We start from the raw sequence: 25404 nt of genomic DNA, 5'->3' as shown, positions 1-25404 counted from the left end.
TTTTCTTTCTACACATAAACACATGCATGCACACACACACACACACACACACACACACACACACACACACACACTTTCTCTAGCCCCTCCTTTCTCTTCTTCTCAGACACAAAGTTTGATTTCTCAATGTAAGCTTTCAGTGGACAATGCAGAAAATTTACCCTCGAAGATGAGTGACAACCAAAATAAGTCTATTTTCCCCTAAATTTTCTTTCTTTTATTATAGATTTAACCATCACCAATATACATATGCAAACATTTCAATGTGCAGAGGAGAACAAGAAAGAAGATTCTGTAAGAATCATAAGATCCTCGCTGTAGAGCAGGAAGGGACATGAGAGGCTGTCTAGTACAACCCCTTCATTTTACTGATGAGGAAACTGAGGCATAGAGGAGCTAAGTGTCTTTCTGAAGGTAATCCTTCCATTAGAAACTATGACCTATGTAACTTCTGTTACATCAAGTTTGGAGTTGATGTTTTTTAAGCATATATTTAGCTTAACAAGGTAAAATTGCCTCATTTTTTTAATGCCCCCCCATACATCCTAAGAGGTAACATGATACAGTATAGTCAAAAGGGTCATAGACTTGGATTCAGGAAGACCTGGGTTCAAATCTTGCTAGGTGACCATGGGCATGTCACTTAACTTCTCTCTCCCTCAGTTTCTACATCTCTAAAGTGGGGCAGTTGGATTTCATAGCTTCGAAAGTCTCTTCCAGTTCTAAGCCAATCATCCCATATTCCTTTTGTTTTCTTCTTTGTATTTTAAAAATGTTTGATTGATGCTTTTATGTATATATTTTTCATGTTTCCATCACTGTCCACTGACTCATTGCTATGTTTTTGTTTCGTTTTGTTTTAGTTTGGTTTTTTGCAAGGCAGTTGGGATTAAGTGACTTGCCCAGGGTCACACAGCAGTATCAAGTGTCTGGTCTGAGACCGGATTTGAACTCCAGTCTTCCTGACTCCAGGACCGGTGCTCTATGTACTGTGCCACCTAGCTGCCCCTTCATTGCTGCGTTCTTAAGGTGACCAGTGTCTTAAGAAGCCACAGTCCCTTCTGTGTAGCCAGGGCTTCCAGGAGCTACTGAGGCTATATCCTAAACCCTGGGCACTTGGGGATGATTGAGTCTGAGCTGCAAGAGAATGTAACATTCATTTAATCTAACACCCCACTTACTGGAGGAATTTCCTCTCCAGCATCCCTGGCAAGTAGTCATCCAGACTTTGCTTGAATATTTCTAAGGACGGAAGATCCACTGATCTTCCCCATTCCCTGCCACCCTTGAGAAAACCTGGCTTATTTTTTGTTAGTTCTGATAGAAACTGACACCATCCACTACCAGGGGTGGGGAACCTGTGGCCCCAAGACCACATGTGGGTCCTCAAGTGCGGTCCTTTGACTAAATCCAAACTTCACAGAGCAAAGCCCCTTAGTAAAAGGATTTGTTCTGTAAGACTTGGACTCAGTCAAAAAGCTGCACCCAAGGACCTAGAAGGCCACATGTGGCCTCCAGGCCACAGATTCCCCACCCCTGCTAGTCCTTCCTTCTGATCCTCTTCTACCTACCTGACGGCCTTTCTGATATAGATGGTAGCTATCATGCCCCCCTCTCCACCCTCCCCAATCTTTTCTTCTACAGATTAAACAACCCAGTCCATCAGTCAACAGGCATTTATTAAGCACCTACTCTGTGCCAGGTACTGTGTGAAGCAGTAGATGCAAACAAAGGCAAAAGATGGTCCCCCTGCCTAGATGGCAGTCTAGGGAAAAGTCTCCACTCCCCTTACCATCCTGGCAGCCCTTCCTCTGTCCATGCTCAAGTTTGTCAGTTTTTTCTCTAGAACTGATGTAATATTCCAGATGTGGTCCGAGCAGAGCAAAGCATCATGGGTCTCTCCCTTCCTTCTCCATCTACCTCAAGACTCCTGATAGCCTAAAATCATCTTCATTTCCTTAGTCATTATGGTATATTTTTGGATCACATTAAGCTCATGTCTCTCTTTTTTAAATGCTTATTTTTACTTTAAAAAATACTCATTGCTTTTTAAAAAATATTCATGCTACCACTCTTTATTTATGTGTGATTGATCTGGGGGCCTAAGTGCAGGACTTTTGTTTTATCCCAGTTTAGCATAATCTTGATGACTTAGGACTGAAGCAACCCAGATCAGTCCTGGTGTTCATTTTGGCTGTGTCGTGGTGATACAGAGCCTCATGTTTGCTTCTGAAGGACCCTAAGTCCTTGAAGCTTTCAGCAAATTCCCAGTTACTTCTCCTCTGGTCCCCTTGATATTTGAGTTGGATTCAGTAAATTCCTTTCAACTCCCATCATGCATCTGGAAAGGTGCTAGCTGGGCCCAATAGTACCATCCAACCTCACCCATTTCACAGAGGAAAAAACCACAACCCAGAGAAGGGAAACGTTGAGCAGCAAGTTAATGGCAGAACCAGGACAAGACCCCAGGTCTCCTGATCCCCAGGCCAGGGCTCTTTCCACTCTACTGGGCCTCTTCTTTGACTGCGAGACCATTGCTAGTCTTAGGTAGGATTCTCAAGGACCATGAGCTTCTCCTCATTTTGCAAATTACTCTCTTATAGAAAATATTATTTTCTAGCACAATTCATTTCTAGAATGTTATTTTCTCACAAATAACTTAATCTACAAGCATTTCTTAAGTGCTTGCTACAAGCCAGGCACTGTGCTAAGTACTGGGGATACACAGAAAGATAAATACCGTGTGTGCCCCCTTCACTTTACCTCAAGAGGCCGTTTCCTTCCTAGCCACATAAATGCCATTTTCTAGCTCCTTGAAGTGTCTCCTTGCTGGTAATGGTGCTCCCCGGGGCAGGAACCGGTCCCAGGCCTGGAGGAAAGTAGCTATTCATATGGAAAATTTGCTGCTTGAGAGAAACTGGCTTCTTCCACAAGCATTTGCCAGGATCTTTCAGCCCAAGTTAAACTCTGGAGTCTCTGTCTACAAGCTTCTCTTTTCTTCCCCTAGTGCTTATCTTGGGTCTAGTCATGTGAAGTTGGGGAAAAGGACGAAGGATTCCAGTTTGCAACACCGCTCTCTATTTATAGTGGGACACAGTCTGTTACAAAGTCATTGTACATTCCTGGGAGTTTATCAAGAGAATAAATATTTAAATGTTTCTATAAGATTTATTCAACAGGAACAAAATGTGACCTATGAAATAGATTTCTCCTGGGAGTCCTGGTGAGTCCGTAGTCCTATGGCTGGGCTTAGAGCAAAATACAGGCTGAGATTATGACTTAGAAGTCTGCCTTAGCCTTGCCTACTTCTCCCTTTCCCTCTCTACCTCCCACATCTGGGAAAGGAGTTTCCATTTTTACAACCAGTTAATGCATTTCAAGTGAGATCTAAACAAGAAGACACTTAAAAACAAAAAGATGGAGGCATTCTTTATCATTCCCCTTCTCTCTTTTCCTCCCCTTCCCTCTCTTGATGTTTGATTCTTTGAGGCTGAGCAGAAGAACTTTTTACTTGTTGGTTAATTCTGCCTTTATCAGTGTCCCATATTACAGTAATGAGAAGTGAAGTAACTTGGTTGTGGCTGAAAGTTACCAACAACACCAGCCCACCCTTCCAATGTGGCCAAACTCCACGTGAAACTCCAGATAACCTGCGTGGTCCTAGACCTAGCAAATCAGGTGTATGATGGGAGTTGAAAGGAATTTACTGAGTCCAATTCAAATGTCAACGGGTTCCAGGGAGAGTTTCTGATGAAAGAGAAGAGTAAAAAGGTACAAAAACCAGATTAGTTCTGAGGGATTCTGTTCTATTGGTTGAGGTTTCCCATGGGCACATTGGTGAGGTGGGCTAGAACTGACACTCTTTGTCCTGTATTCTTGCAACCTAAACCTAAATCACTGCCCTACTTTATAATTATAAATCACTTAATAATTTTATCACACTTATCACTTTATCATAAAACTTACTTCATCATTTTTTCCACCAGTAAAATGTAGCATTTGGATTCAGTGACCTCAAAATTGGTATGATGAGTGTAGTAGCCAGAAGAAGAAAGCAACAATGGAGATTTCTGCCTGGGGCCGGACCATATCAGAAGCTTGGTGTTCAGTCTGGGAGCCATGTTTTTGGCAGGGACGTCGACAAACTGTAGCATATGTAAAGGAGAGCAGGATGGGGAGGGCACTGGAGAACATGCTTTGAGGAGGACTGGTAGCCGGAACTCAGGATGTTTAGCCTAGAGAAGAAAGGCTTAGTAAACATTCACCGTCTTCCGACATCCAAATGGCTGTCACGGGGGAAAAGGGATTGTACTTCTCATGCTTGGCCCCAGAGCCCAGAGCCAGGAAACAATAGATGGCATTGCAGATAGGCAGTCTTTTAGCTAAATGGAAGGAAACATGTTCTGTCAGTCAGAGCTGTCCAACAATGGGTTAGCCTCCTGTGGTTTCCTCTCACATGAAGTATTTAAGCAGGTCTTGTATAACTTCTCCACTGAATTCAGATATCTCGTCACTTACTACCTGTGTGACCTCGTTGGTCGAGAAAGATTAAGGGTTCTTGTCCAACGTCACACAGGAAATAAGTACCAGAGCCAGGATGAAAAAGATCTGGCTCTAAATCCCGCAATCTTTCCACCATACCGTGTGCAGTTCGAATAGTGGGGCTTCTTTCACTGAAGAGGAAGAAACCACTTAGAAACAAAGGAAGTTTAATTTTACGTTTTGGAGGCCACTGTAGCCAAGGTTTCTTCCAGCTCTAAATATGCAAACATGAGAAGTTACAGAGGGGATTCTTGTATCAAAAAGGGGATTAGATTGGCTAGATGCCCTGTGAGCTCTTTTTTGATGGTGAAATTGTAGGACTTGAGGTCTCTTCCAGCCTTCAGTTTCTATGGTTCTGTGATCTCTGGACTTATTATCCTTGGGTGTAATGGGACTGCCTCCCCCACTTCACCACTCCATTCAGGGTTGGACACACTATTAAATAACATTTGGAATAGGGACAGATAGAAATTTTGTGCCAAAGGGCAATATTTCAAAATGTCAAGAGAGCTTTCATTTTCTGCAGGTTAGTGGGGGAGGTAGGAAGGAGGGCGGGGAGGTGGGAAGTATCTTACCAGAGGCAGCTAGGTGGCAAAGGGAACTGAACTTGGAATCCAGAGCCTGAGTTCAAAATTCCACCTCAGATATTTGCCAGCTGTGTGATCCTAACCAATTCACTCAACCTCCTTCAGAGGCAGCTAGGTGGTTCAGTGGATAAAATACTGGGGCTGGAATCTAGAAGACCTGAGTTCAAATCTGGCCTCAAACAGTTATTAGCTGTGTGACCCTAGGCAAGTCATTTAACCTCTGTTTGCCTCAGTTGCCTCAACTGTAAAATAGGGGTGGTAACAGCACCTATTTCCCAGGGTTGTTGTGAGGATTAAATAAGGTAATGTATACAAGGATAATCAGAGAAGATCAAATTTGCTTTGGTAATTAGGTCACAAATTTAGAACTGGAAGGGACCTTACAGGTCACGCAGTCCAACACGTTTGTTTTATAGATGAAGACACTGAGGCCTAAAATGATGAAAGGTCCTTGTCCAAGGTGATAAGTGCCTGGATTGAAAGCTGAGGTCTTCTGGCTCCAAATCTTCCCACTGTACACAGTGCAGTTAAAATAGTGGGGCTTCCTGCACTTAAGAGGAAGAAATCACTTAGAAGCAAAGGAAATTTAATTAAAAATTGTTATATTTTCCAATCATATGTAAAAATAATTTTTAACATTCATTTTTTTTAAATTTTGAGTTCCAAATTCTCTCCCTCCCTCCTTCCCCTCTCCCCTCCTTGAGAAGGCAAGCAATTTGATTTGGGAAATTTAATTTAAAAAATCTATTTTTTAATATTTCCTCCACTAGTGAAGTGTTTCCAAGGTTGACAGGGTGGAATCAGTAACTGAGTTGTTTGCAGCATTTCGAATTATGACTGTTACCCTGTGCAGGTGTAGACCTTCTGTGGTCTACACCTTCTTAGAAGAGGGTTAAAGGCACACCAAGGGCTAACACCCACCAACACACTTCTGTGACAGTCACTGTATTGTCTCCAGCCAAATGATTTCTACTCAAGCTATGGTTTCCTTTCCCTGCACACAGGGACTCTCTCCTCCTCCACAACCACTGAATCATGCCTCTGTTCTACTTGGTACCAACTCGGGAACTCTCAGACACCAGCCATTCAGCTCCTCAGGCTGATTCCAGCATAACTAACGTTCTCCACCCACGCCCCTTCCTTCCCCACTTGGGATTGCCTCCGCCCTTTACCATGACCAACATCATCCTTGAGGTTGCTTCCTGCCCCCAGCAGCCTTGGGCATGTAATAATGGCTCCTCTTTTCCACTACCTATAACCTCCCTCTCTTCTGCACAACATTCAACTTGATATATGAACTCATTGGAAGTAGAGATTATTTTTTGCCTCTTTTTGCATCCCCTGCACTTAGCACATTTTCTAGCACATACTAGGTGCTTAATAAATGCTAGTTGACTTGACTAGTTGGTTCTATGAATCTGAAAATGTGTCTGAGAATCGTTGTGATGGAACGCCCAAATCCTCCAAGTGTAATCTCATCATGATTAAGAGCCATAACTCTAATTATTAACTGTCTATGAGGATGCTTCACAGATAACATAGCATCATCTCATTTATCCCAAGGTAGCTTATCCTACCTACCATGTCAGCCCCTGGAACAAATTCAAAAACATGGACGGAAGTATAAAAAACCTCTTGGTAGCCAAAATAGACATGGAAAAGACCAGGGCCTTCATTCATTCCTAGGAGAATCCTCACCCAAGAACTGTCTGTTCTTAGTTGAACCCCAATTCTAACAGGCCCACGGCAGATTAAAGCAGCTGGAGGAGGGAGAGGGGGTATTATCAGAGCTGGGCTTGTTAACCTTTTTCTGTACCATGGTCCCTTTGGCAGTCTGGCGAAGCTGAGAGAGATCCCTTCTCTAAAGAATATTTTTCTTTTTTCTTTTATTTATTTATGTATTTCCTGTATGAGTTTATTTACTTTTAACATTTTTTTAACATTTTGAGTTCCAAATCGTCTCCCTCACTTCCGCCACCCCCCACCCACTGAGAAGGCCTGCAATATACCAGTTTAAATAATATTTTAATGCATAAAATGAAGTATGGAGGATTACAAAGAAAACCAGTTATATTGAAATAACCAAAAAAATTTCAGACATATTTTTCAGAAGCATAGAATCAACCAATCAACAAGAACTTATTGAGCATTCCCATGCTAAGTGTTGGGGGCACGGAGACAAAAATGAAATGGCTCCTGCCCTCAGGTAGTTTACATTCTACTGCAACTCACACCCATAAAAGTGTATACACTAAATAAATAACATAGGTCATTGCAGTGGAGGAGATATAGCAATTGGGGCATCAGAAAAGGCCTCTCATAGGTGTGGCAGGTGAGCTGAGTCTTGAAGGACACTCGGTATTCTTTCCATCTGCCATGAACTGAACACAAACATGGACCTTCATTTATGTGTTGTCTCCACCATTTAAAATGGGAACCTGTTAGGAGCAAGGACTGTCTTGATTTTCCATTTGTATCATCATTGCTTAGTCCAGCGCTTGGCACATGGTAAATAGTTTATAAATGCTCTTACATTCCATTCTCTGAGGGAGAGGGGAAGAGGGAACAGCTTCTAGACAGGGGAGACAGTCTACAACAGAGGCATGGAGGTGGGCAATAGAGCAATAGAATGTCACATGTAAGCAATAAGGAGAAGGCCAATTTGGTTGGACTGTAGAGTATGTGGAAGGGAATTGTACCAGAATAGTATTTCCATGGCATTACATAGGAACCTAGTAAAGAACACACACAGGATTATAGGATTTAGGGCTACTCAGAACCTTGGAGATCATCTGGTTCCCCCTCTCTCCCCTCCAGTTTTACAGATGAGAAAGCAGTGAAGCTAAGTGACCTGTCATGCAGACTGGGCTTGATCCTAGGTCTTTGGACTCCCAACCCTTTGCATTCTCTTCACTCTGCAGCCCTGACTCTGTGCATGTTTTACGGTTCAGACTCAAGTCCATCAGAGTTTTCATTTTGATTTTTTGGATTCATCTGAATCCCAGAAAGACCTTGTCCCTTGGGGTCTCAGACTTTCTTCTTGTTTGGATTGAGGGTTAGTCTGAGGACTAATGAATGAAGTTCATAGGCATGTAGATCTATAACTGGAAGGGACCTCTGGGGTCCAACCCCCTCCTTTTACAGGTGAGGAGACTGAGGCCTAAGGAAGTCAGGTGACTTGCCCAAGGTCACACAACTGTTAAGTGGCAGAGCCAGGACTTGAACCCAGATTCCAAAGTCAGGATTCTCTCCACAGAGACTGAGAGGGCTTGATGGTGGAAACATTCAGCATCTCTCCACTCCCTGACTGAAGCCACCTTTAGTTGGGGAATCAGCATGTTGTTGGAAGGTTTCGAGAGGAGGTGAACTTGATCATTACATCAAAACACCCGTGATCACACACGGTGCACATACAGTGCCTTCTTACCAGAGCGCAATACCTACCAGCCAGAGAATGCGGAAAGTGAGGCTCCCTCACTGATACCCACATCTGCCTTTCCCTTTTCAATGGTCTCCATGAATGCCTTATACCAATTTCAGTCCAGCTAGGGATATTAGAACAATTTCAACAATTATTCATTTATTTATTGCATAAATATTTACTGAGTATCTATTGTGTGCCACAGCCCTAGATAAGCCGTCAAAATGGGGAAAAACTCTTCCTGGGGCTTACAATCTAGTAGGGGAGGCAAAACAGGTATAGAAATTGTATCAGGAACAATAGTTAACATTTATGTAGCACTTAATATGTACCAGTAACTGTGCTAAACACTTCACAATTATCATCTAATTTCAAACTCACAACAGCTCTTCCAGGGAAGGGTTATTATTATCCTTATTTTACAGATGAGGAAAGTGAGGCAGAGATTAAATAACTTGCCCATAGTCACACAGCTAGTGACTGTCTGAGGGTGGATTTGAACTCAGGTCCTCCTGGGTCTAGGCCCAGCACTCTGTGCACTATTTCACCTTCTAGCTGCCCCAAATTATAGGAACAGTTCATGTATTAATCACACCCCATTTCTATAGGGCTTTACAAGTTACAAAGTGCTTCCCTCATTTTATGAGGGAGAAAATCCGAGCAGAATGATTTCTGACTTTATAGATGAGGAAAGAGAGGCACTGAAAAGGTTAAGTGTCCTTCTGAGAATCCTACAGCACATGGTGGAAAAAATATTGGCTTTGGAGTCAGAGGGCCTGGGTTCCAATTCCTCCTTTGATCCCTTCTACCTATGTCACCTCAGCCATGTCATTTAAACTACCCGAACCCTCACAGAAGTGAGTCCTCTTCTATCTAACCCTGGATCTATAATCCGAGATGTTAGAACCAAGACTCAAATGCAGGGCTTCAGACCTTGGTGCTCTCTTGAGGAAGAATGTGAGAGTGTAGAAGTGTGAACAAAGCCCTTCTGGAATGAACAAGTTCCTTCTGGGTTTAGAGGGGGGAAGGAATCTGGGAAGTCTTCATGGAGGAGGTCCAGTGTAAACTGAATCTGAAAGCATCAGTAGTGTTGGACAAGTGGAGGTGGGGGCAAGGAGAATGGAGGAGAAAGAACATCCCAGGAGGAGGGAACGACATGAATGGAGTCCTGGCCGGCTAGAACCAGAAGATGTGCTAGCAGATGTTTGATAACCGGCTTTCCAAAAGAAATGTGCCCACAGCACACTTTTAAGTTTCCTTTGCGTTATTAAAATGTGCTCCATCACTTTCTTAAGACTAGGCAATCAATAGCCCTGATTTGTAGCATTTGCCAGTTTCTGTGGTTGTAAATGCTCATGCTGAAAATTTCATAATCAGCTCCAGAACCTGTAAAAACTCATAGCAGCACACTCCTGGCTGGAGCACTTGTAGAAAATAAGGCTCATAGGTTGAAGCCGAGTTGTAAAGGGAGTTGGCTATCAGACTAAGGAATTTGGAATTTGGATCCTATAGATACAAGAGACCATTGAAGGATATTAAGCAAGTGAGCAGTGATGGAATCATAGCAGTGCCTTAGGATAATTGAGCTGGGGGCAGCTAGGTGGCACAATGGATAGAGCACTGCCTCTGGAGTCAGGAAGACCTGAGTTCAAATCCAGCCTCAGACCAGACACTTGACACTAGCTGTGTGACACTTCACCCTGATTGCCTCACCAAAAAATAAAAAAAAAAGAAGAAAGAGAAAAGGATAATTGAACTGGTGGCATGTGCCATAGACTGGTCCAGACCTGGGAGAGATTGGGATTAGGATATTTTATATGCATTTCTTGTTTGCTGCAGACTTTGAGAGGTGAGGCTCTCTGAATCTGCTGATTCACACCCCCAAGCAAATCTCCCTGGTCCCTGAAAAGCCCATCAGGAAGGTGGCTGTGCACCTGATAAGGATTCCTCTGGCTGCATCTTAGCCCCACTGATAGAGTTAGGCTTCAGGGCCAGTGAAGGGAAGGGAAAAGTCAAGGGAGTGGTCTTTTTTTTACTTTTCTCTTCCTGGGCTTTTCCATGTTCCTTCCACATGTGTCAGCCTTCCAGGTACAAATACAGCCAGAAGTAGAAGTCTGCAGCCAGTCCATGTTGTGGAAGCGGCTAAAATTAGCCTCTGAAAACATATACCCGAGCAAAAGGAAGCAGCACGCATTGGTCTGCCCCCTCCCTCCTAGCACCATCTTTCTTCCCAACTGCTGCCCACTGACCTTGGATTTCCAAAGGGGTTCTTGGGAAAAGATGATTTTTTGGGACCTCTGCTTCCCAGCATATAGACCTTACCTCCTCTTGACAGAACTGGGCAGGTTAATGGATTAGGTATGGAATGGGGGACACTCTTTTTTTCTACATAATCCAACTGAAATGCTGTTTGTATCTTTTATCAAGAAAGATCTCCATATCCACCAGGTTGTGTCTTCTACACCCCATAGTCCAGGGGTTTTTAACCTGGGGTACACAGTATTAAAAATATTGTGATAACTGTATTTCAACTTAAATAATTTCCTATGTATTCTATGCATTTAAAAACATGATCCTGAAGGGGGTCCATAGGCCTCAGCAGATGGCCAAAGGGAGATCCATGGCACAAAAAGGGCAAAGAACTCCTGATCTAGGCCCCAGAGGATGTCTGGGAGAATGCCATGTGTAGCAGTCACCCAGCCACAGAGACTTCGGGGTTTGTGCAACATTTAATGATGGTGACGATGATAATGATGATGAACAACTAACATTTCTATCGCACTTACCATGTCTACTGTACTGTAATAATAATTAACATTTCTATCGCACTTACCATGTCTACTGTACTGTAACAATAATTAACATTTCTATCGCACTTACCATGTCTACTGTACTGTAATAATAATTAACATTTCTATCGCACTTACCATGTCTACTGTACTGTAATAATAATTAACATTTCTATCGCACTTACCATGTCTACTGTACTGTAATAATAATTAACATTTCTATCGCACTTACCATGTCTACTGTACTGTAATAATAATTAACATTTCTATCGCACTTACCATGTCTACTGTACTGTAACAATAATTAACATGCATATAGCACTTACTACTACTTATTATATACTTTGTTCTTTTATCACAAACCAATTCAGGGCCCTCCTGTTGAAGAGATTGTGTGCCAGCCACCATCTATTGTCCTGCCTGGGGATGAGGATGCTGTCACGCCAGATGTGGAGAATGACAAAAATCTGGTGAGCAGGTACTGTGCCTTCCCTGGGTTCCCCTGTCTCTGCCTAGGTATGGAGGGAGGTCTTTGAGGTGATAGCCCACCTTGATGTGCAAAGGCAGGGATGGGCCGGAATCAGACCAGGAAACAGTAAATCAAATTCCACAGCCTAAAAAGAGGCCTTGTCGTTCTGTGGAAAGAGTGGTGCCCTGGGAGCCTGAGGGCCTTGGTTCAAATCCTGACACTTCTACTTACTGCCTATGTGATTTTGGACAAACTGCCTCCTCATCTGCTGAATGATGGGGTTGGACTGGATTGATGGCCTCCAAGGTTCCTCCCAGCTCCGAATCAATGGGCCTTAACAGGCCCGTTGCCTGGCTAGTTAGGGCAGCCAAGTGATAGAGTGGATAGAGTGCCAGATCTGGGGTCAGGAAGACCCAATTTCAAATCCAGCCTTGGACACTTACTAGCTGTATGCCCCTGGGCAAGTCACTTGACCTTACTTTTGCCTCAGTTTCCTCATCTGTAAAATGGAGATCATAATAGCACCTACCTCCCAGGGTTGTTATGAGGATCTAATAAGATATTAATTGTAAGGAGCTTAGCATAGTGCCTGGCACATATTAGGTATTCTATAAATATTAGCGACTATTATTATTTGCCCATGAATGGAGAGATGAGAAAATCTCCTATCACTGATACTTACAGATTGTAAGTCAGCAAGATATTTAACCTTTCTCAGTCTCAGTTTCCTCATCTGCAAAATGGGGGTGGTAACAACTCTAGTATCTACCTCAAAGAACTGTGAAGGGGCAAAGATGAGATATTGTGCCTGAAGCCCAATATAAATGTCAGTTTTAAATACTGTTAACTTAGCGCACCACAGACCACCTGACCCAGATCCGCTCCCTCTCTTTTCCTTTTCCACACGCAGTAGCTCAGGCTCAGGGCTCTTGCCTTCACATCAAGGTGTCTTGTTAGCCTGGCTCTGGCTTGAGTGACCCCTTTCCACTTGACTGCTTCACCATTGGAGAGATTCTATCTTGCCCTGGAGTGACAAAGAATTCAGAATTCCCTGTGACTCTATTTCCAGCCCCTTCTGGGCAGCCCCCAGGGTGGATTGTCAAGCCCATAGGGGTAAAAGCAGGCACGGTTTTGTCCCCTTTCCTTCCTCCCTCAACCCGACATTCTGTTTTCTAGACCACGCAGCCCTCGTCACTGGCTTTCTAACCGACACATGAAGGCTTCCCTTACACCTCTGACATCTGTAGGTAAGGAGCACATCAGCTGTGTGGATGTCTGTATCACGCAGGCCTTTGCTTTGCCCCTCTAGGGAAAAAAACCAAACAGCACAAAGGCCCGAGCAAATGTTGAGCTGTATATGGTGGCCTGTTGGACCAGTTGTGGTATGGCTAGAGGCAACACCTGAGGGTCCCAGCCCAACTGCTATTTGACTTCAACCTTCTTAACCCAGGGCTTATCCAGCCCTCACAGGGGAAAGGTGATGCACAAATACAAATTAACACCAAGCTAGGCATGAGATCAGGCTTTCAAGGTTGATGGGAAAATTGGGCAGCCCCCATGAACTCTGACCTTATGACTGACCAGTAATCAAGGGAATCAGTTGGAGGTTTCTGAAGCCTTTCCCCAGAGACTAAAGAGTGTTTTTCCTTTAAGTCATCCCAGACTCAAGAAAAGAACACTAAGGAGATGGGGCCAAGCACAGAAAGACTCCCCTGGAGGTTACTCTCCTTTAGGTCAGAATCAAAGGTCACCTGAGAAGGAAAAAAAGAGGGGGAGGAGGAGGAGAAGGAGGACGATCAGGATGACTATAGGTAGGAATTGACAGCACCTAGGATCCTCAAGGTAGGGGGAGGTCTGCCCTCTTCTTTTGGTAGACAGCAGAGGTGTCAAATTCACAAGGGCAGCAAACCTCCATAGAGTAAAGTGTAATTGGGAAATACTTAACGAAATAAGTAAAAATATAATACAACATAGATAATGTGAATTTGTGGTTTTCTAAGTCAATGTTGTGCCAGCAGGGATCTGTTTCTATTTGAATTTGACTCCCCTGGTGTAAAGTAAAGACACCATACTTCCCACGCTATCTGCACGACTTTGGCAAACCAGCCCTGAGCTCCATGGGTTTCTACGCATGGTGCAGTCAAATCAGTACTGGATTCAGGTGGAGAAGACTTGAGTTTATATTGCTACTCTGAGGTCGTGGCAAAGTCCGTTCCCTTCTCTGGGCTTCAGCTTCCTCAGTGAAAGGGCTAGCCAAAATCTGTGGTTCTCAAAGGTGGGGTTGTGAGCCCCTTGAGGCGTTCTATGAAGGCCCTTCCCCTGCCCCCACTGCAGTTTCCTGCCTGCTCTTCCCTGTTTGATGTCAGGAAAGTTGTAGGCCCAATAATGGGAGATAAAAACAGCCTTCTGGGGAAAAAAGAAGGAAAAGGATGAGAGGCAGAGGGAGGGAGGGAAGGAGGGAGAGACAGAGGAATCCTATGGGCCAGGTACTGGCTTGGAGACCCAATGGCAGGGGAACCCTGCTCTGGAGCTAATTTTAAACGTTCATCATACAGTGTCATTCCTAGGGCAAAGAAGCAGCCTTGGAGAGTCAGTGGCCTGGCCCACAGACTGGGATCTGGAAGGAAGGCATGCAATCCAATCCCTCTTTTTGTGTCCCTTCTCGCTGTAAATCCCATTGGCCTACAGGTTATGTGGCCCCATCCACACCTCTGGGCCTGAGCTGGGCCAGGGAGGAGGGAGGGGAGCCAGGAGAACGGCTCCCAGCTAAGCAAGTGAAATTTTCAGGGCCTGGGTGAGAAAGGGCATGGTGCTCCCAGGGAAAGCCTGGAAAAAGGGTAGCTCCCCCCTCAGCTTCCCCACCTTTTACCATCTCTGCCACATCATGCACTCACTTGCCGTAAACTTGCAGACAGTGCAGGCCACATCATCCATCTGGTGAGTGACCAGCTGCCAGACATCAAAATCTCCGAGGAAGATAAGAAGAGGAACCTCGAGCTTCTTGAGGAGGCCAAGAAAGTGAGTGAGCGTTTCCTGACCAGGAGGGGCAGAAAGTCCAGGAGCAGCCTGCCTGATTCCCCTTCAGGTAGGAGGGAGCCCATGGCTAAGATGGGCCCACTGGGGCCAGGAGGGCCCGGGGAGCTCCTCTGAGTGCAGGCTACATTCTGGGGGCAGTCTGGTCACGGCCCTGACAAAGCTGGGAGGGTTTTTAAATTCAATTAACATTTTAAAGCATAATCCTAATGTAATTTTTCAATTAACAAGCATTTATTTTCTTTCCCTCTCACCTATCCTCATTTGAAATGAAAAAGAAAAGCCTCATAACAAATATTTTTTGTCAAGAAAACAAATCGGGAGGTGTTTCTGAGGGGGGCTTTCTCTTTACCTTGGCAATACAAAAAGCCTGCCCCCACCCCCGAACTTACAGACCAACCTAGAGAATCTTACCTTTAGAAACTAATGTGGCAGAACTGTTGCAACCTGACTGGAATTCTCTCTACATGGTATAGAAGTGAAAAGACCCTCCTTCTGAGGTTCACTACAGAGCAAAGCTGGCTTGGACCTCTTCAGATCTCCACAACAAAACAGCAGTGCTAAAAGTCACTTAATTTCTCAGTCTGAAAACTACCTGGACTTTGTGGACATATCTCTGTGGCCCATCAAGCTGCTGCCTTGCCCATTGTCCTTCCGAATGTTCCCCTGTCCCCATCCCCACCCCCATTCCTCCTCATCATGTTACTATGTCCCCTCTCAGCAGCAGCTTCTATATCTCTGAACCAGGGCCCAGTCCTACATTCTGCCTGGACAGGGCTCCTAGGCCTGGTGTAGAAATGGCAGCCCACATGTTCATCACTTTGTTTCTCCTGGCCTCAGTTTCCTCATCTGTAAAATTAGGGAGTAAATTTGTAAAATCAGTAAATCTGTAAAATTAGATGCCCTTTAAGGTTCCTATGACAGAGAGAGAGTGTGAGAGAGAGAAGAAGTGAAGCAGCCCCTGCCCTCAAGGAACTTGTATTCTACCTGGGGAGACAACATGTAAATAAATAAGCATATAATCTGCGTATGTATGTGTATGTGTATATATGCAATATAATACAAACAAATATGAATGTGCGTGTGTATACATGTATGTTTAAACATGCATATATATGTGTGTGTGTGTGTGTATGTATATATATATGTATGTATACATGCCCTGGTCTGTCCCAGTGAGAGGCTGACATGGCTTTCCATATTTGTTTCTGCAGCCATTTCACCAAACCTCAGTCCTGGAGCTTCTCCTACAGTGTCCCAGAGCAACTCCCTGAGCAGCCCACCTTCACTACCAGGTAAAGTGAACTAAGTGTTTAACCCAGGGCCTTGTAACCCTATGTGCCCGGCCTCTAGCCTGACAGGCTGCTCCCTCTCACCTTTCCTGTTCTCCTCTGGGTGCCTGTCCACAATCCTCTTCTGGTTCCACCCTGCCCTACCCCAGCTTCAGATTCCAAGGCAGATTATGAATGGGTCAGTTGACTCTTCCTTTCAGCAGGGGATCCATTTGAGGAGGGCACACATTGAAGGAGGTTGGCTGCTGGTCAGGCCTGGGGTGAGAAGAAGCCAGTGACATTAGAGCAGGTTATGGAAATAATCGGGGTTAGCCACAGGATGGTTTCACCAGACCAGAGGCAGTGGGTATGGTGGATAGAGCACTGGATTGAGTTAGAGACCTGGGATTGAATCCTGCCTGGACACTTACTAAGCTAGATGTGTGACAGTGAGCGACTCAAGTAACCTCTCGGAGCTTCACTCTCCTCATGTCTAAAATGGGGTTGGACAAGGTGACCTCTAAGTCCCTTGAAGCTTTAAACATCTGGTCCTGTAATCCCTTCTTCCAACCTAAGGCCAGACAAGGAGATGGCCTTCCAAGTTCTCTGCTCTTTGACACCACACGTGTAAATGGACCATACAGACAAATGAGGAATCCAACTTTTGTCAAAATGGGGAATTCCCCTTTGGTAATATCTCGACCCCTCTATGCCTTAATGCGTAGTGATTACAGTGTCAAGAATAAGCACCCATAAGGGCTGCTTGAGGAGTTTGAGTTTCATCTCCCCCATTAGAATGAAAGCCCCTTGAGGACAGGGCCTATCTCACTTTGTTTTATATCCCCTGCACCCATCAGAATGGCTGGCACGTGGTAAATGCTTAGTCCTTGCTTTTCATTCATTCATTCAGCTTAGGGTCATACAGCGCCTCAGTGTCAGAGGCAGGTCTTTACTCCAAGTCCCATGTTCCATCCCCTCCCCCACTGCCTCTATAGAGGGGCTTTAAAAGTCCCCCAAATGCTTCAGTATGTACCCAGTCCATCTTGGCCAGAAGATAGTACCTCCAGGACATTCTAGCACGCCAGGATACTCGGGAGGCAAAACTTGTCTGTGATGGTTTGGGGATGGAATTCTACAGATTTGATGCCTCTGTCCTCAGCAGCACAGGTACACCTGGTACAGGTAAAGCTGTGGGAAGGAAAGTAGACATCGCATTACTCTGCAGGGGAAACGACACCTGGTCGGGCTGTGCCTTCCCAGCCCCCTCTCCTCTTTATTGTTCCAGGTTCTGAGGTGTGTGCTGCCTCCCTCCCTGGGCCAGGATCTCCACTACAGGTAAGAATACACTTCTTTTTAAATAATTTTATTTTTTATTCCCAATTACATGTAAAAACAATTTTTACCATCTGCTTTTTAAAATTTTCAGTTCTGGGGGCAAGTAGGTGGATCAGTGGATAGAACACTGGCCCTGGAATCAGGAGGACCTGAGTTCAAATCCGGCCTCAGACACGTAACACTTACTAGCTGTGTGACCTTGGGCAAGTCACTTAACCCCATTGCCTAGCCAAAAAAAAAAAATCAAGCAAATTCTCTTCTTCTCTCCCTCCCCTCTTCTCTCATAGAGAAGACAAGCAATTTGATATAGGTTATACATGTGCAGTCATGCAAAACATATTTCCTTATTAGTCATGTTATGAAAGAAAAGACAGACCAACCCTTCCCTACCACATACACACACAAAAAATAGAGTGAAAAATAGTATGTTTTGATCTGCATTCAAACTCCATCAGTTATTTCTCTGGAGGTGGATAGCATTTTTCATCCTGAGTCCTTTAGAATTGTCTTGGATCATTGTGTTGCTGAGAATAGCCAAGTCATTCACAGTTGATCATTGTACAATATTACTGTTAGTACGTACAGTGTTATCCTGGTTCTACTCACTTCACTTTGCATCAGTTCATGCAAGTCTTCCCAGGTTTTTCTGAAATCATCCTGCTCATCATTTCTTATAGCATAACAGTAAGAATACACTTTGTTTTTGCTTTTTTTGGTGAGACATAGGGGTTAAGTGACTTGCCCAGGGTCACACAGCTAGTAAGTGTCAAGTGTCTGAAGCTGGATTTGAACTCAGGTCCTCCTGACTCCAGGGCCAGTGTTCTATTCACTGCACCGCTTAGCTGCCCCCAGAATACACTTCTTTTGCTGGACATAGAATGTTACAAAGTTCTTAATCCAAAATAGGATCTACACCGATAAATTATTCATCCCCTGAACCAGCAGTATGCTGGCAAAGGTTTAACAACAGGCTCTCCAGAAAAATACATGCTCAAAAAAACAAAAGTTTGCTAAACATACTTTTAAGTTTAAATTGCAATATTAACATTTTCTCTATTAATTTCTTAAGTTTAGACAATCAATGAAACAATAAATCAAAACCCAATTTATAGCATTTGCCAATTACCAAGATATCAATTCTTACACTGAAAAATTTAATAGTCCTAGCCGCCTCCAACATACTCCTTCCCTGAATGCATTGGAGGTTGGGGAAGAGTCGTGAGAACTTGCATTAATGTAGACTTCTATGTTTAAATGGTGTATATATATATACATATATATATATATATACATATATATATGTATATATATATATATTTATTTATTTATCATAAGAAGGTTTTGTGGTACAATGGAAAGAGCATTTAATTTGGAGCTAGAGGACCTGGTTTCAAATTCTGCCTCTGTCATTTACTTTGTGTGACCTTGGACAAATCACTTAACTTTTCTGGGCCTCAGTTTCCTTATCTGTAAAATGAAGAGATTAGACTAGAAGAGAAGGCTTCTGATCTCCAGATCTCTAGCCCCTTGACCCTAAATCACTTCAGTTCTCTGGGCCTCGTTTCCTCATATGTGAAATGTGTGTCGTGTGTGACACCACCTGATGTCACACACCCCTTTCGGCTCTAAATCTGTGACTCGATAACACTGTCTCTCACTTTCCTTGAGGCAGCTTTGTGAGATGGGGGGCAGCTGTGCAAGTCTTATTTTCTCTACTTGGTAAATTAAGAACCCAAGCCTCAGAGAGGTGAAGCTGCTTAACCCCAGTCCCACAGCTAAGAAGGGCTGAAGCCAGGATTCAAACCCAGGTCTTCTGCCTCTGGGTCCGGTGATCTTTGGTATCCCAGTGTGGCTGCTGTTCTTTGGATTCTGCTGGCCTTTGTCCAGTATTGTCTCATGCGTTTGTTCCTATTTCTTCTTGTTCTTCCCATTTGTCAAGTCTTGTGACACCTTCACGTTCTGTTCTGTTAATATACCATTCCCATGGCCCTAGCTTCCGGGATTTGTTTGCTTTTTCCTTCTGTAAAAACAGCTTTGACTATTCTTGTAATAATAAGCCCACCCCAGAAGAGGATGCAGATAATAGAACAGGGAAAGGCCTTAAAAGTTATCTAGTGCTCTCCCTCGTCAGTCAATAACAAATGCCCGGCATTGTGCCAAGTGCTGGGGATACAAAAGGCGGCAAAGGACAATCCTGCCTTCAAGGAGCTCACGGTCTAAAGGGGGAGACAACGAGCAAGCAAATATGTACAGATAAGCTTTGTACAGGGTAATGAGGAAATAAGAGAGCAAAGGCACTAGAGCTAAAGGAGTTGGGATTTGACATTTTACACATGGTGGAGAACTGAGGCCTGGTGAAGTAGCGATGTGCCTAAAGTCACCCAGGTAATAAGAAGCAGAACTGAGATTTAAGTCCAGGTCCCCAGACTCCAGTACACTAAAGATTTCTTCCTGTTAGAGTCGTATTTGGAGAATCCCTGGATCAAAGGGTACCATCAGTTTTTTTATCTGTTATCACAATTAAAAATTAGAATCCCAGAGTTGGTAGACAGGTCAGAAGCCATACCTGAGCAAGAATTCATTCTACAACATGCCTGATAAGTTTTCCTAGGCCCTCTGCTTGAAGCTCCCAAATGAGGAAGAGCTCCTTACGTCCCTAGGCATCCCATTCCATTTTGGGGGCATCTTTAATTATTAGGAAGATTTTCCTGACGTTGAACCTATATCTTCTTTCCTGAAGCTTCCATGCATTGCTTTCCTAGGTCTGCCTTCAGGGTCCTAGTAGAATAAGTATAATCTTTCTATGTGCCGGTCCTTCAAACATTGAAATTACCCTGTCCCTCCCAAGTTTTCATTGGTTTCTGCAAATTACCCTACTGTATTAGGACCTTGAAGCCTCTCGCTAGGAAGGTTATCCTTCCCTGAATATATTCTGGAGTCTGTGTCTTTCCAGAAATAACGATCAGAGCACAGCATGACAGAGATATCACTTTCTTCCTTCTGTACATGACATCTCTTTTGATGTAGCCTGGGGTAGCATTCAGTTTTTTGGGCTGCTAGGTCACATTATTGCCCTGTATTGAATTTATGGTCCACTAAAGCCCCCCAAGTTATTTCCACAAGAACTGTAGTCTAGCCATATTTATCCCAACATGTTCCTATGCAATTGGTTTTTTAACCCAAGTGAGTGACTTTGCATTTATGTCTATTAGATTTCATCTTACTTGATTCAGTCCAATGTCCTAGCCCATAAAATACCTTTTTGCATCCAAGCTTTGTCATCTAGCTATTCCTCCCAGCTTAATTTCATCTTCAGTTTTGACAGGCATCTGTCTTTGTTAAAGTCATTGACTTAAAAATGTCGAACAGCTCAGGGCCAAGTACAGATCCCTGGGGCACTCCGCTAGAGACCTCCATCCAAGCTGACAAAGTCACTGATGACTACCCTTTGGGTCTCAGTCATTCCACTAGTTCTGTTGTATTATTGTCTAATCCATTTGTCTTCATCTTGTTCCCAAGGATACCATGATAACTATCAAATGCTTGGCTGAAATCTAAGTGCCCCATGACCTTGTATTTATAGCTTTGTCCTCATCTAACTGTCTAGTTAGCCAGTCACAAGAAGAAATGAGCTTATTCTGGCATAGCTTGTTTTTTGATGAAATGACGCTAGCTTTCAGTGGATACTACTTCCTTTTCTAAGTGTTTACAAACCACTCCCTTTGGGAATATATTATCATTTTTTAATTATTTTTACCAATTTGATGAGTATAAATTACCTCACTGTTGTTTTCATTTGCATTTCTTTGATTAGTAGAGTTTTAATACTTTTCAAGTGAAGAGGAACAATTTTGGCCACTACATGCTGCTTGGTTTATTTCCAGCTACTCTGTCTGAACATTCTCTCATTTGTAGCTAGTTATTTTACATGTTGTCTCCTGCACTGGAATGTGAGATCCTGGAGGAAGGACTTTCTTGCATCTCCAGAGCTTAATCCGGTGCCTGACACATAGTAGATACTTAATGAATGTTTGTTGACTGACTGAATCTGTGAGCTAGGTATTCTTTCTTTTTTTTTAATTTTTAGGCAATTGGGATTAAGTGACTTGCCCAGGGTCACACAGCTAGTAAGTAGCAAGTGTTTGGTTTGAGGCCGCATTTGAACTCAGAGCCTCCTGATGTCAGGGCCGGTGCTCTATCCACTGTGCCACCTAGCTGCCCCCAGAGAACTAGGTATTCATATCCTTTGTCAATTTGTCCATTAGATAATGGGCCTTATGCTTAGAAATATGTGTCTAGTACTTATAGATTCTAGATAGCAAATTTTTATCAAATAATTTTACCATGAATTTTTGTCAATCTGTTTTTTATTCTCCTGATTTGGAATACATCATCTTTAATTCTTTAAACTTTTTATCATATTCTTTGTTAGCATCCACAAAGCACAGAAGTAAATATTTTTTAAAATGAAAGGCAAAATCTTACATTTTAATGTGCATTGATTGATTATGTAAAGCTTCTAATTTTTAACAAAATAGAACCAAATGAATTAACAAACAAGCAAAGACAATTATTTTGTCCTATATGCTACTCAAGGTCTAGTTGAAATTCAATTGGCCAGCTTTATTTCTTTTCTGCTTTCTTGTCTCTGTCTTTGTCTCCCTCCCTCTTTTTTTCTATATAATTATAATCAATGTCTAAGTAGCTATGGTTCTAACGATTTTACTTGGCATCGTTACCTGAGGGTCTTTCCCTATGCCTTTGTGTGCTTCATATAGTTTTATGGTACCATAATATTTCATTATGTAAATATGCCATAATTAACTTAGCTATTTGCTAACCTTTGGACACAGATGGCACTTCCCAATTTTTGCTACTACAAAGAGACCAGTTTGGGCTCTGTATACATAGGCTCTCTCTTCCTTTTTATGATATTTTCAGGATAAAGTCCTAGCAATAGACTTGTTGGGTCTAAGAGTATAGTCATTTTTGCTACATTAGTTTCTAGTTTGCAAAATCTCTTTATATTTATATAGTTAAATCCATCTGTTTTGTCTCAACTAAGAGATCAACATTTCAAAAAGTGTTGGTTCATTTAAAACATTTAATTTTGGTTTATTTCTTGCTTGCAGAAGGGAGATGATCCATCATTTCACCTTGACCTACCTGTGAGTCTGCTTTCCCTACTCAGTTTTAACAATCTGTGTGCAGGGCCCAGCAGTTTCCACCCACAAGAGGAAAGTGCTGGCGATGCCAGGCCGCTGGACAGCTTTTGGTGGGAGGGAAGGTGAAAGTAGGTGTGATGGGGTGTTAGAAATTGGCCGGCCATATCTGTTATATTTAACAATGATGCTAAAAGTCAGGAGTCAAGCTTGGCAGGAAGTTAGGTCTTGGGTGAAACCTTATTTATAGGAGCCCTGATTCCAAGGTCAGAGTCCAATTTCTGGTAGGGAAGAGATGAGGATGAAGGCTGGAAGGCTTAGTCCTCCCCTTCATCAGTATCAGAATTTCCTTGTTGGTTTTGAGATCCAAAGTGAAATTCCCTTCTCTGTTTCTGGTCTGGATTGGACATCAGAAAACCTGAATTCAAATTCTAGCTCAGCTTCTTAATATCTGTGTAACCATGGGCAAATTTATCTGGTCCTCAGTTTCTGCAACTGCAAAAATGAAGAGAATAGACTATATGACCTCTAAGTTTCTGTCTAGCTCTAAACCTACAGTTTATTTATTTATTATGCCCATTCTACAGTTGAGAACATTGAGGCTAAGAGAGGTTATGTAATTCTCTTCTCATTCCACATCTAGGAAGGCTCCCCCTTGTCCTGGCGTCAGTTGTACCTACTCAGGTCTAATCACAGCCTTCTTCTTTTAGAACGCCGCCAAGGGGCTAACGGACCGAAAGCAGAATGACCAAAGGAAGGTGTCTCAGGGACGACTGGCTCCTCGCTCCCCCGGTGCTGAGAAACCCAAAGAGACATCATCTGAACAAAAAGAAAATTCTGATCCTCTTAAACACGCAGAGAACAGTACACCCAAGGTTCTGGCTTCTGGCAGTGGTGGAGGGAAAATGTCCCTCAACAGCCCTACAGGTGCTGGTGAAAAAGATCCAGGGAAGCAGCTTCTTAAGAAGCCCAAGGAAAGTGACCCCCTCCTGAAAAGCCACATCCAGGGCCCAGGGCCAACTCCCCAAGGACCCCAGGGAAAAGGCCCAGCCTGGGAGCCACTCAACTCCAAGACCCCCTCCAAAACTGACCTCAAACCTTCTGGATTCCGACCCCCTCTTCAGCGGGGGGTGTCCTGGGACAGTAGCGCCATGGAGCTGGGGCCAAAAGACAAGGTCATTGCCAAGCTGGCATCTGCAGAGGAAGAGAAACGCTTTCCCAACAAAGCTGGCAACAAACTCCCCAAATCATCAGGATTCAAGGACTTTCAGATTCAGGTTCAACCTGTGCGAATGCAGAAACTGACCAAGCTCAGAGAGGTGTGTTCTTTGTGGGAGAAGAGTGGGCTGGCCCTGGGAACAAAGTGGGCTAGCCTTAGGAACAAGGTAGGCTAGCCCTGAAATAGTGGAAAGAACATTGGGTTTGGAGTCAGAGGACCTGGGACCAAATCCTAGTTTTGCTGCTTACTATCTGTATAACCTTGGGTAAGGCACAGAACCTCACTGGGCCTCGATTTTGTCATATGTAAAATGAAGACATTGGCCTAGATGACTTCTTAGGTGCCCTCCAGCTCTAAACCTATAATTCTACAATCTCGCTTCACTTCTCCTGTAGTCCATACAACTCTGAACTCAAATGGACAGCACTATGGGTCTAGACTTGGACACTGAGGAGGCTTCCTTTTTCCATGTGGGGCAAGCCTTCAGAATAATAAATTTTTTTTTTTAGATTGGGCTCTGGTCAGGAAACTCCCCCTACCAATGCAGACTAACTTATAGTCTCTGCAGCTTCTAGTCTTATAGACTTGTTTAGTGAACTGAGAGGTTAAATAATTTGCCTAAGGTCACATAGCAGTATGTGTCAGAAGAGGGGCTTACACCCAGGTCTTCCTGACTGTGAGGCCAGCTTTCTATCCTTTACTCCATGTTACCGCTCGTTAATATAATAATTACCATTATAATAATGAGAGGCATCATGAACTTATAATTAATATAAATGATAGTTATTATTATTCTATTTGATCCAATAAACATTGGTAAGGGCTTCCTATATGCAGAGGGCTGTTCTAGGTACTGAGTGACATTTTGGATGAGGTCTATGATTTTGTCTGAATTGGGAATCCTGAGTGCAGATACTCCTCTACTGAAGGAGATCAGTCCTTGCTCTTCTGACTCTGAGAGCCTTGCCTGGGGCACTGAGATGTGTTGTATGTATCAGTCAGGGACTTGATCTGAGATCTTTCAAACTCAGGAGGCCACCTGTCTAGTCACTGCACCAAAGCTGCCTGGGTGATATAAAGGTGAATAATTATAATTATAATCTGCCCTGAAGGCATAGCACTTGGAATCAGAAAGACCTGAGTTCAGATCCTGCCTCAGACACTAGTATCTGTGTTTCCCTAGGCAAATCACTTAACATCTCTGAACCTCAATTTCCTCATCTGCAAAATGGGGATAATAATGATAGCCTCTGCTTCACAGGGCTGTAATGAGGATCAAGCTATTATTGCTGTTATTATTATTTATTGAGGAGAGGGGCAGGGGAAGGAAAAGACAAAAACTCAGATAGCCTCTGTTTTCAAATAAAACTGGCTAAGTACACAGGAGAGGTACAACCAAGGTTCTACATATGGTCCAAGGAAGGAAGGGTCAGTTCTGGCAGAAGGTGGCTTTTGACCCAGAAGGGCAGCAGAGGGGAAAGGGGCAGGTCGAGGAGGGCATTAGGTGGGTCGTTCTTGCCATCTTCAGGAACTCTGTACATCTTACAGTTTCTTAGTATCCCCTGCATTTAGAATA

The 25404-nt window shown here is 43.5% G+C and overlaps 1 protein-coding gene across 11 annotated transcripts in view; it reads left to right on the top strand.

Annotated features, from left to right (window-relative positions):
• The window catches only part of IRAG1 (inositol 1,4,5-triphosphate receptor associated 1), a 126512-nt gene that overhangs the window by 54501 nt on the left and 46607 nt on the right, over positions 1-25404 (top strand). For 7 of the 11 annotated variants that reach the window (XM_021001923.2, XM_078148813.1, XM_021001928.2 and 4 more), the window contains 7 exons: positions 11711-11817; positions 12985-13055; positions 14720-14893; positions 16056-16136; positions 17398-17447; positions 22580-22615; positions 23320-23994. In XM_021001923.2, the coding sequence (XP_020857582.1) occupies positions 11711-11817; positions 12985-13055; positions 14720-14893; positions 16056-16136; positions 17398-17447; positions 22580-22615; positions 23320-23994 (1194 nt within the window). The remainder of the gene's footprint in view (positions 1-11710; positions 11818-12984; positions 13056-14719; positions 14894-16055; positions 16137-17397; positions 17448-22579; positions 22616-23319; positions 23995-25404) is intronic. The other 4 variants (XM_021001930.2, XM_021001921.2, XM_078148810.1 and 1 more) reach the window with 4 other exon arrangements.

Source organism: Phascolarctos cinereus, unplaced genomic scaffold (genome assembly GCF_003287225.1).
Source record: "Phascolarctos cinereus isolate Bilbo 61053 unplaced genomic scaffold, phaCin_HiC Scaffold_9;HRSCAF=440, whole genome shotgun sequence".
NCBI lineage: Eukaryota > Metazoa > Chordata > Mammalia > Diprotodontia > Phascolarctidae > Phascolarctos > Phascolarctos cinereus.
Note: the sequence above shows the minus strand (reverse complement) of the source record. Positions and strands in the feature narration are given on the sequence as shown.